This window comes from Pleurodeles waltl, chromosome 5, assembly GCF_031143425.1.
Source record: "Pleurodeles waltl isolate 20211129_DDA chromosome 5, aPleWal1.hap1.20221129, whole genome shotgun sequence".
NCBI classification, from domain to species: domain Eukaryota; kingdom Metazoa; phylum Chordata; class Amphibia; order Caudata; family Salamandridae; genus Pleurodeles; species Pleurodeles waltl.
Window position 1 is genome coordinate 478959760 of NC_090444.1, and position 12046 is coordinate 478971805.

A 12046-nucleotide genomic window follows, 5' to 3' on the forward strand; every position below is an offset into this window, starting at 1 on the left:
AAACCGAAGGGGAACGCCCAAATAGATGGAGGTCCACAATGTTGAAAGGTGCTATTACACTGCACAGGAGCAACAGTGATTTTTACCTAAGGGATCCGAGGCTATCATATGCGATGGCCCAAGTGCTTTGGTAGAGGATTCTAAATATGCAGGCCCTTTTTGGTGGTACAGGACTTTATTGAAGCCTGTGTATTTCGTATCAATGAATGAGCCCGTTTACCATGAAAACAATTTCTTATATCTTAAGTCACCTAAAGTGGCATTTCCTGACCAGCATCATTCTAAACAAGGTGCCCCTGCAAGGCAGATTATGCAAATTAGGAGTATGTCCTTCCAGGGCGTTTTGCTACCACGGGTGAAGCAACTACCAGGGTGTTTATATAGTCTCTCAGGAACAGGTAAGGAGAATTTACTTCAAAGAAAAAATAGCAGATGCTATTTATCACTTCACAGAAGCAATTAGGTTTTGGGGCAAACATTGTTGATTGAGTAAAATGAAAAAAATACATGAACACAACAGATTTTTAAGTTGAAGATAGGACTCAGCTAGTTACAAAGGGCTTTGAAGAAAATAAAAATATATAGAAAATGTTGCACCAACAGACTTTTTACAAAATTATTTTCACAAGTGAACACGCATACAATGTTCTTCAGGACCCAGCACAGAAACAGAGATGAAACTAATTCTGGAAACTAACACGTGGGCAGATCTAGTAAATGTTGAGGAATATCAATGAAGATGCCTTGATGGATAAAGTAAATACATGATGCAAAAAGGTGTAAAAACAGTCTAAAGGCACTAAAAGTGTCTGTGGATGAAATATGAACGCACTGACTAAATAGGGCCCTAGTACCAAACAAACTAAATGGTCCCTGCCACAGCCTCGATTCTCAGATCTACAACAGAAAGTGGCTTACTACGATCACTTTCAAGCTCCCAACCATAAGTGGAAGTGGCTGACGTACAGTACGCTACAAACAATTAGCAGAACAGCGCCCTCTGCATTTTTTTTTATTGACAAACTGCACCACCTAAATAGCTTCATTTAAGGAGAAATTAAGTGCATCAGAATTTAACTCCTATTGTTTCTGCTAATAAGCCTTTTTAGTTAAGGACACCTGAAAAAGCACTCATTGAACAAGGTGTGGTTATTATGCATACTTTTTACAAACATAAAACCACATAAAACATCAGGAACAAGAATCAAATAATATTCATGAATTCTCTCAACTCACCCACAGAACAGCACATTTAGTCAAAACATAAAATGGACCAAAACAACTGGAAAATAAAGTCTCTACTGAGATTTGTAAGCAATTCAGGCTAGTTACAACAAAAAGTAGGCATCCTCAAAACATTTGTGTACCTATGGTGGGACTGAAGTGCACTTTTCTTTAAATGATTAAAATGCACAGCTGTAAACCTACCCTCACACTCAGTCTCAAAAACACACCCTCCTCGCCGTATCGACGACAACCCACCATCTTTATTTCTGGTATGGGAAGAATCCACATGAAAGCACTTGCCTCCTTGCAGGCCTCGGGATGAGGGCTTCTGCCCTTCCGTACAATACACCTTTGCAAGAGACATAATATTGGATAAGTGTTGGCAAATACAACTGTGCAAAAAGTGGTGGGGAATAAGAGGTCATGCATGTCTCCTAGGAAGAGGGAAGAAAGTGCCTCTTGCTGCAAGTATTTTCCAAGTTTTCTTTTTTTTAAAACACAAAACATACTATGGAGTTAGAAAGAAATTGTAAAAATTTACATAGAACTAGAAACTGCAATAACAAGTAATGTGTAAAGGTTAGAAAAAAAACTCAGTGAAAACTGCCCTCTAACCCTAAATACTCTGGGTAGGCTAAAGCAAGTTAATTTAAAAGAGACAATTATGTTGTCGATGAATAATAAATCAATAAATCAATAATTAACTTTCCCTCTAAAGAAACAAATGTCTACTTTTGTACATATAAGCTTACCTATTGATTGCGGGGAGTCCATATATGGATTGCATTTTGCATAGTGTCTACGATCTGTGCTCAGCATTACTTCAAAAACTTTATCAGACTTGATTATTCCATTTTCTGAAAAAGAATATGCAAGAATTGTAAGCATAAGTTATTGAATGGCTGCAGTATAAAAAGTTAATTTCATAAATTAATTTTTGAATGCTAATCATAGAATATGCAACAAAATCACCGAATTCCAATTGACCAAAAGTAGGACAGACCATAAAACAACTTTCAATTAATTAACAACTTTGTTCTTAGGAAAAATGCAATTAAGAAACAAATATTAGGATGCATGCAATGTGTTGTCCCGAGAGGTTAATCAACATATCACATAATAGTTCGCCCAGAATTAAGGGTCTCCTAGCTACGGAGTAATCCTTTCGACTATCATCCATTATCATGAGATACCAGGAACTGGGTATCACTTTTTTTTTTTTTTTACTTTCGTTATTGGTTATTTTTTCATCTAATAAAATACACTTTGATATTAGTCAATGAATTGTCGTTACACACATTCTTTCATACACAGTAATTCGATCCATCTAGTAACTATTCCTATCTACTGCAGAAGTTCCCCCATCAGTAAATAGGGTCACAGCAACAGCAGTATGCAGTAATGGTACTATGCTTTTACAAGGGCCTAAACATTGACCGCCTCGCCTCTAAGGCAACAACACACACACAGAAACCAGGTGAGGTACAGCAGTTTAGTGTTCCGAGATATACACCAGTACTACCAGATATCTCCTGTATGTGCGGCACATGCAACTGCTGTCACAGGGGAGGGCATTTAAGCAGCGCCCCATGGGAGTTCCTTCTCCGAGGCATGTGTTGTGCGAGCCTCAGGGGAGTCGAGTGTGTACATGATCAGGTATGCTTTCAGGGGTTCCCAAATAACTCGAGGTCTAGAGGAGGGGGGCAAAGGTTCTGTATATGTGGTAAGCTGGTCTTCACAATATGTTAGATCGTGTATCTATTCCTTAAATTTTGGTTCCCGGTCTCTGCCCCACCTGCATGCAGCCATGCGTTCAGCGAGTAAGAGACAAAGCGCGTTTTATTTCCTGAATCCCACTATCTCCCCAGTGTGACCCCAATAATACCAGCAGTGGTGTGAGACTAATGGAGTGTCTTGTCTGTGTTAGTGCCTCTGCTATGTCTTGCCAATACTTCTGAGTCGGTCAACAGCACCAGGCTAGATGCAGGAAGTCGGCCCCCTCTGCATTACACCAGTCACATCTATTGAAAGCCGTAGATAATAACGGAGCAGTCTAGCTGGTGTGTAGTACATCCGATGTAAGAATTTAAAATGAATTATTCGAAGCCTGCTACTGGAGGAGATGAACTCCATCACCAATACAACCACTGCTCGTCTATGATAAGCACCCCAAGCCCCCCTAACACAGCACCACCCATCTGTGCAGGTTGTTCAAGCTGAACCGAGTGATAGAAAAGCGACAGCAGATGTCGAGGACCTGTAGAGTTAAGTAGGATGTGCAGTGTATCGAATGTGGGAGGTTCCCGCAGCAAATCAGGGGGTGACTGCCTTAACACTGTCGTAATCGCAGATAATAAAATATCTAATGCTGTAGCTGCTTCACCAGTAAAAAAAAAAGAAAAAAAAAAGAAAAAAAATCATTGCACTCCTTGAATATATCATTCAAGTACAGATCGTCCCATGTGTTCAGCTCAAATTTTTCTGTACCATAGCACTACAAGCTGCTTCGTGTGTCACTGGGAGTGCAAAGTTATAGGGCAATGGGAGCAATGGTGAGTACAAAGTAGATTTGCAAAGTCGATTTGCTAACCTGAGCCATGCAGCATTTGTACACGTCACTGTGGAGTCAGCCGTGTCAGGCGATCCCCTCCGGCCCTCCATGCCCAGGTAGGCCGTAGGCAGAATTGGTGCCATGTACCCCTTCTCTACCGCCAGGTGCAGCATGGAGGAATGGGGTGGTACCAATGTATTGTGTGGTGCACCTGAGCAGCCAAAAATATAACTCCATGTTTGCTGCCTCAAAGTCTTCACTAATAAAGGTTTGCGTGAGAACGTTTAATTGGATGAGTGATTGTTTACCCACCCGCGCTCACCGCAGTAATTGTGTTTTAAGTGCTTTGAACAAGATTTGCCCTAGGGAGAAATGGATGTTTATATACAAGTGTAGCAATTTAGGCAAAATCACAATTTTCATTAAAGAAATGTGCCTGCAAAGGAGAGAGGTAATGACATCCACCTAGTAATCTGGTCAGTGATTGCGGAAAACGCGGTACCATAATTCGATTGGAAGAGTTCAGCTTTGTCTCTGATGATCACTATCCCTAGATATCATAGGTCCATTTTGCACCACTGTAGCGGGTAATCAGGCTGGAATCGTATGGTGTATGGTGTATGTGGGAAAAATGTGAGACTTCTCCCAGTTAATCTGAATGCCAGATATTCCCCCAAACCGGATGAACTTGCAAAGTACCTCGTTCAGGCTAGTACGGGGGTCCCGGAGATAACTAGTAAATGTCATTGCCGTACAGTGACACCAGTATGTCGAGAGGGATATCGTATGGCGTATTCCTGGTGATGCGGTCATAACTTGGCGGTTCAATAGCCAGCGCAAATAGCAGGGGCGACAGCGGGCACCCGGGAGTATGGGGAAAAGGGGTAGAGCTAATTCCATTAATCTGTAATCTGGCCATGGGTTGGGAGCATAACCATTCAATCCATGCCACGAAAGGGAAGGAGGGGATGGTGAGGGGGCACCCATCTGCCTTAGCACCACCAGCAAATAATCCCACTCAACTGAATCAAAAGCCTTGGTGGCATCCAAGAACACATCCACAGCAGCCAGTTCTGGATCTATGCCCTGGAAAATCGCAAATAAGGTTCACAAGTTAAGCGCCGTGGACCATCCAGGGACGAATCCGGACTGATCTGGGAGAACCAGAAAGACCATAAGGAGACTGAGGGGATTCACCAGTATTTTTGCAAGAATCTTTCCATCACAATTTATAAGGGATAGGGGCCTGTAAGAATCACAAAGATCCACAGGCTTTCCAGCCTTAAGTAAAGTAATGATTATCACCTCCTGTATAGTAGGAGGCTGGTGTCCAGTATCCCTTGCCACACAGTTTACTGATTTTAAAACAAGGATGAGCATACCACTGCACGTTTTATGAAAATCTACAGAACGCCCGTTGGATCCCTGGGCTTTTCCCGATTGCAACTGCATGATGTCTTCCCGGGGTGTGGAATTTAATAAAATATCAACTTGTCCATGGGACAGGTTCCTTCTTAAATCTACTTGTACTGTAAAAAAATCTACTTGTCTCTTTGGTACTATGTAGGGCGGCAACAAATTATGGGAACAATCTCATTATGTAAGAGCTCTGGTAATAGCCTCCATGATTAAGCCAGGGCTTAGACTATAATAGGGCTTGAATACTTGCAATTTCAATCCCTAATATAGCAATTTCCTTATTTTGGAGGAAGCAGTAATCAATAGTCCCAGGGCTGGAATGCCACTGAGTCTGCAAACCTACTAATTGCATGTTTTAAGGATTTTCACCAGCTCTTCTCTAATCTTTTCCCATAAAGAGAAAGGCTGGAAATTTACTCCTAACAATGGCAAAAGTAGAAGTTCTTCCAGGGTTGTGAAAAAAGTGGCTGGAGGGAAAGTGAACTTGTAAACACTCAACAGATTTGTCACATGAGCAAATCCACACATGCATAATTGCTTGTGCTGAAATACAGAAATAGCACCTACAGTTTCATAGTGGAGAAACATTTTTTTCCTATTTGCAATGTTTTCTGAACATTTTATTTTGAAATCAAAGACTAATCACTCTTCCTTACCATCTTCTGCAAGCATTTGCATCTAATCAGAGAGCATTCTGAGGGCAGTATACTTAGCCTCACATTGTTAAACCTTTCAAATATGTATGTACAGTTTTTTTTTTTGTTTTTTTTTTTTACTTTAACCACTGTCAGTAGTGGAGTGGGACCATAAAATGTTTATTTACATCACTCACCCTAATAATGAAGGCTTTTCTTTAATGAACCATAAATACAATTTCAAACAGCATTAACATATGGACATATTACCTCAAATGCAAATAGTTCCCTTCTCTGTAAACTAGCAGCCAAAGGGTTTGTGCTGCAGGGGGGTGGGCCTACTTGTCCCAAGGACAAAATAAACATGAAAACTTGACCCTAAACAATATGTCAGAGCGTCAGGCGATAGGAGTGCCACATCCCTGTCTTCCCTAATTTAGTCTTCTTCAATAGCTGCAGAGAGATACTCACTATGCGCATCACTGAGCCATCCCAGCACAATGTCTTCAAGATATGCATCGATGTCCTTTGCCTGGGTCCTACTAGAAGTGTATAAATTCTGATAGGACCTACAGAACACCTGCTGTAACTCTTAGGTTTCCCTGACTGTGACGTTACAATCATCACAGATTTCAAGTATGACATTAGCATCTCTTGGTCTACATGCGAATGCCGCCAACGCACATCCAAGCCTTTCGTGCTCACCATAGCTCCTCACTTTCAAGCATTTGCTGCGATACAGGCAATTTCGTTCCGCCATGTCCTGGTAGTCCGAGAAGGCTTCTCTAATCTTACCAGCAGTCAACACAGTGTCCGAGGAGTCCCAAAGGCCCTCCTCCAAAATCCTGTGTTGCTCTACTTTGCCAAGACAGTCACAGATGGAGCAGAAAATCCCCCACACTCTTAGCCACGTACATGCCTTCCAAAGTGACCTTAAAAGCTTCCCAGATTGTGCTAATCCTCGGAACCAAGTCCTTGTTTCTATCAAAGAAGGATGCTACATCCTGCCTCAGTTCCTCCCAAAAGGGTTAATCCAAAAGTAGCGTAGGGTTGAGCCGCTAGAGGGGAAGAAGTCACCAGAGGGCGAAGCCTCATGAGCACTGGTGAGTGATCTGAATAGATCCGAGCTAGGGGGCACGTCTCGAGTAACCAGGGCCTCACCCTCTAGTTATGAACCAATAATCTATTCTGGATAAGCTGTTGCATACTCCTGAATGGAAAGTGCTTTCCCTCGTCTCCGGGTGGAGAGTTTCTTCATGCATCAAGCAAGTAATGTTCTAAAATAATATACTGAATGCACCTTCAAGAAATGGGATGCCCAGACTGTCATTCTGCATTTAGAGCTACACTGAAATCACCCCATCTCCCCACAGAGAAACTGTGTAACCCCGGTACTTATGAGGAGTCCCCAAACTCGATCGAAGAAGTCAGGGTCTTCACTGTTAAGGCCACAGCTATTATCTATAGCAACTGATATGGATGCAAGCCTACCCCACATAATAGTATAGCGTCCCTGTGGGTCGCTAACAGCACAGATATGAACATACGGGTGCCCTTAGCTAACTGTCGCAGTGCCCCTTGCACAGGTGGAATAAGACACGAAGCTCCTGTGGGACGCCCAGCGAGAGGCAAACGTGTGTATGCAGACGGCCCAATGAGAGTTTCATGGATAAGAGCTATGTGAACGTGCTATCTATCTAGGAACGCTTGCGCAAGTCACCGAGCCCCCTCACGTTCCATTTGAGAGTTGTACTGATGTCATGCGTCTGCACGCTGGGTGTGGTTGGTGTCGGCACTGGTGGGTAGAGGGTGAATTATCAATGAAGGTATTACGGAGCCCATCAGGGAATTTTGTGCACACCATTTGTGTATGTTACTGAGTTATTGACTAGATATCCAAAGTGCCAAACATATAACAGTTCCCACCACCACTCTGACAGCCCAATCCCGCCAGAGGAACATTCCCATCCCTCATAACAAAAGATAGCGCATCTAACATGATGTCAGAACTTAGAAAAAAAGAAAGGCGGAAAATCTCTGGAGCCCTTGTGGGCAAGTTATGTTTAGCAAGCGGTAGCGAGAAAGTAGCAAGGGGAAAGAAAGGAAAAAACAGAGGCCAGCGACACTGAGATCCTAGGCAGCAAGTTAGATGGACAGACAAATAAAATGAAACTGTAGAAAAGGTCTAAGTTCTTGTTGGTATGTGAAATTAGAAGAAAGAGCAGAAACCAAAAGAGGCAAATACAATTCCCAGGTGTAACCTTTGGGGTGATCAACTAGAGCGACAGGCAGTTCTACCTCGTGTAAACAAGGGAGCCCAGGGAGAATATGTAGTTTCCATCTTGCCCCTACCGCTGTATCATACATTATTCAATTCGCAATAGCACAGTTTGATCTGATATAATGAGGAGTAGCTTCACTTTCCACAATGGCGAGGGGGGTGCGAAATGCCTGTGTCGATCTGGAGTGAGGGGAACTTCACAGATTTTGCTTCAGGTACTAGCCAGTCTGTGAAGGATTATTGAAGATGTGAGGCCTTGCCTTGATGATTAATGCAGAGTCGTGCTGGGTAGAGCATTGCATATTGAACGTTAGTCGCTGCAAATTCTGCTTGATGCGAATGCATTTTCTGCGCAGTTCCTGGACTGCCAAATTGTAGTGTGCGTCTCTCTCTGGCCAACCGTAAGGCTGTGTCCCTGTAGTTAAGCAGCCAGGCAATGATGGGCCACCCGGCTGCACCCAGTAGAGTTGTGCTATAAAGGCACAGTGCACTCATTCCACAATGAGGATATTGTGAACGGTTCCACCCCAAACACCGTGATCAACAGGCGTTCAACAAATTTTTCTATCTTACCGGTGTCTGATGTTTCGGGGATACCCATAATATGCAGATTATTTCTGCGAGATCTCACTTCGAGGACTTTGTTTTTAGCAGAAATTATTTTAAGAACTTTTTCCATGTTCAAGAGTTGCTCACTCCTGTGCGCGACTGTCTTCTACTGCAAAAAGCCATTGTTCAGATTCAGCAATGCGCCTGTCAAGCTTTTCTAGTTTGTGCGTTACGGAGTCCATATGAGCGCACATGGCATCCATTTTGACTTCAAGGGAGGTGAGGCATTGCTGGTAGCAGAGTTTTCATAATGTCTGCCTCAGATGGTTCCTCATCAGCAGGTTCGGCAGGGCTGCCTCAGTCAGCGGGATCACTGGCAGAACGGGTGGATTAACGAAGGTCAAATTGCAGTTTGGGTTGTCTCAAATTGTGTTTCCCCAAAGAATCCTTCAGTGGAGTCAAATAGGATAATCAGAACGTTGCAGCGTCTACACTTTCAGCAGTCGTGAGCAGATATGGTTTGTGGTTGGTCAACATTTCAAACAGATATGCGCTCCACACACCAGCTTCAGCAAAAGCACTACACCTCAAAGGCCCCACCTCTCCTCTGTAAAACAGTACCTCACTTATGTGGGTAGGCCTAGTGCCAGCGACAGTCAAGAGTCCATAAGGCAACATGGACGCATTATATTTTTCCTCTGAAAACTGACTTTTTTTGCAGAGTGAGAATTGGAAGAATCTGGCCTTAGCTCAGCCAGCACCCAGGGAACCCTGGTGTATCTCCACATTTAATTAAACAAAACAAAAAAACAAAAAGAAAGACACCCGGGGAAACTATGGTGTGGTGACCTGTGTGGCTCTTGCCAGGTGTTCTTACCTAGAAGCCTTTCTAAACCTCAAACTTTCACTAAAAACATGTTTTCCTAATTTCTGCAAGGCAGATTTCTGGAATCTGCAGGGAGCTACACATTTCTTACCACCCAGCATTCCCCTAAGTCTTCTGATAAAAACCAATATCGCACTTGTGTGGGCAGGACTAGTGCCCATGACAGGAAAGGGCCCAAAACACAACATTGAAATTTGGGAAGGAAAGGTCCTCTGCATGGTGAGAGATGTGGACCCCTGCTCTGTGTGCCCAATTATGTTGTTGTCTGGATCACTAAGGCGGATTATTTGCACAGGCAAACATGGATCATGAGGGTGTGCCATGACCTAGGCCATTCTCATGGACTGCAGCCTTATTAGACCGGGAGGGGTGCCCAAAGCTCTACCCTCATAGTGGTGGAAGGCCACTGCCTTCACCAGGAGTTAAACAACACACCTGCGGTGATGGCCGCCTACTGTGTAGTGATTAGTAGTAGTGAACAGGCCCATTTTACCCTTTGTTACTGGAGTGAGGCCTACAGGCTCACTCAACTTTTTTTTTTTTTTTTTTTAAGTTTTGCTGCTGTGTGCTCAACTCACCCCTAACCTACTTCAGGTTTATGTGGAAGCGTGTGCATGACAAAAGCGTGTCCTGAGTGCATGTGTGCTTCCAAGAGATACACTACACAGAAGGTGAAGTGTGGTACAGTGAGCATATGGTAAATGTGTGCGCTAGCAGGCTGTGATTTTGATGACGCACTCTGGTACAATACACAGACTGCAGTACTGAACAGTGTACACAGACAATCTGTGTGTTGCATGCAACTATGCTGGTGATAGCGTAATGCATGAGGGTACAGTGATGGACAGTGCTAGTACTGTGAATGTACAGTGAGGGCAGAAGTGCCTTTATTGGTACATTACGTGGAGGACCTTGGGTTCCATTTTGTGAGACCCGAGCCTGCCTGGTTAAAACAAGAGGAAGAGAGGAATCTTCCCAAGATAGTTGTGTTTTGCTGCATTCCTTTAAGCTGGGTAGGAAAAGCACTGTATGAGGGGAGAGCTTGGCCCTCCCTGTGCATTTCCAAGGGCTCTTTTATTCATTGACAGATCACAAGGAATGTGCCAGGACACATCTCAGGAAGAGGGAACTGGGGCCGATAAGAAATCATAAGAGGTAGGGCAGAGAGCTTAGGATTAACCTTTTGTTGCATATTATCACTGTGGCTGATGTTGAAGCAGATATGCTAATTAGAAATTATTAATGAATGTTTGTGTGTTTTGATTAACAAGAAAACTAAACTTAGAGAAATTAATGTGCGCATTTGTAAACGTGCCCACGTAGAGTGACAGCCAACTTAGACGAACTTATACTAAAATGAATAAAAAATGTGTGAAATAATGAAAATGTGTAATAATAATCTAGTAGTATGTCATATTAAGATATATAACCCATGTTTTGCATTATATTGTAGAGTTAACTTACTCGAAGTTGTGGCCTAGTTACCAAGCAGAAGCTGAATTTCTAGCGCACTTCAAAGAAGCTGGTGCGTTGAACTGTCCATGACCGCGTATGTTAATAAAATCTGCTTAGCTAGAATTTTCTGCAATGTACCGATGGACAGGAGATGATGGAACTAGACATGTAACAATTTTGGTGTAAGACAGACTCAATGTACTTTCCCAGGACTCGAACAATAGAAGCACTGACTGGAGAAGATGCAACATTTTCGATATCCGATCAGCCGGATGATGAGGACATCGTACAGTGAACCAATCAACACCTTGAGAACGGCGTGATATTAGAATTCATAGATTTGTCAAATTAAAGTTATTGGTTAGGGTAATAACTGATGATTGACGGACCAATTAGGAATTCGGTGTGTAAGTTAAGTGAGTAAGGGAAATTTATGACTGAGATTTGGCGAGTCCTATGTGCACCACGACAGACCCATTGATCAGTTGGGAGTGAAATTCGTGGGTCGAATTTTGCTTGTGAATGTGGGAGACTGAGAAAGAGGAATAGCTGCATGAGCAAAAAGGGCCATCAGGGAAAATCCGCAAGGTCTCTGAAGAGATTGTGTACCTTCCTGTAGTAAACAAGCTGATTTGTTTTGGTTATTAGATTCTGGTTAGTGCTCGCAATGCTTTTTACATTAGTTTCATGTGAGTTGAAGATTAGGACGACAATCCGCAAGACTTTGTCAGCCGCAGTGTGCGAGTGTGACGTCAGAGTGAGCCGCGCTGGGATAGGTTGGTTAGTGAGAAGAGTCGCGAGCGGATTGGCAGCCGTCTGCAAGAGGCAATTGGTTGAGTAGGGAGGTGAAAGAAACCTTTGGAGTAAAAAAGTCAGTTCCTTATTGAATCGAATAAATACAAAAGAGAAGATGACATTTTTCAAAGTGTTTAGGAGTGCCATGAAGGGCGATAGTTACATTAAAGCAACAGTGGGGGAGCCGACCCCACCGGAAAATTCTCTGGAATTTATTGTGATGGAGGGGCGAGGTGTTGCGCCATGTC

At 43.1% G+C, this 12046-nt stretch overlaps 1 protein-coding gene across 2 annotated transcripts in view; it reads right to left on the reverse strand.

Moving 5' to 3' along the window:
- The window catches only part of PCMT1 (protein-L-isoaspartate (D-aspartate) O-methyltransferase), a 199365-nt gene that overhangs the window by 137081 nt on the left and 50238 nt on the right, over positions 1 to 12046 (reverse strand). For both annotated transcript variants that reach the window (XM_069234300.1, XM_069234301.1), the window contains exon 2: positions 1980 to 2084. In XM_069234300.1, the coding sequence (XP_069090401.1) occupies positions 1980 to 2084 (105 nt within the window). The remainder of the gene's footprint in view (positions 1 to 1979; positions 2085 to 12046) is intronic.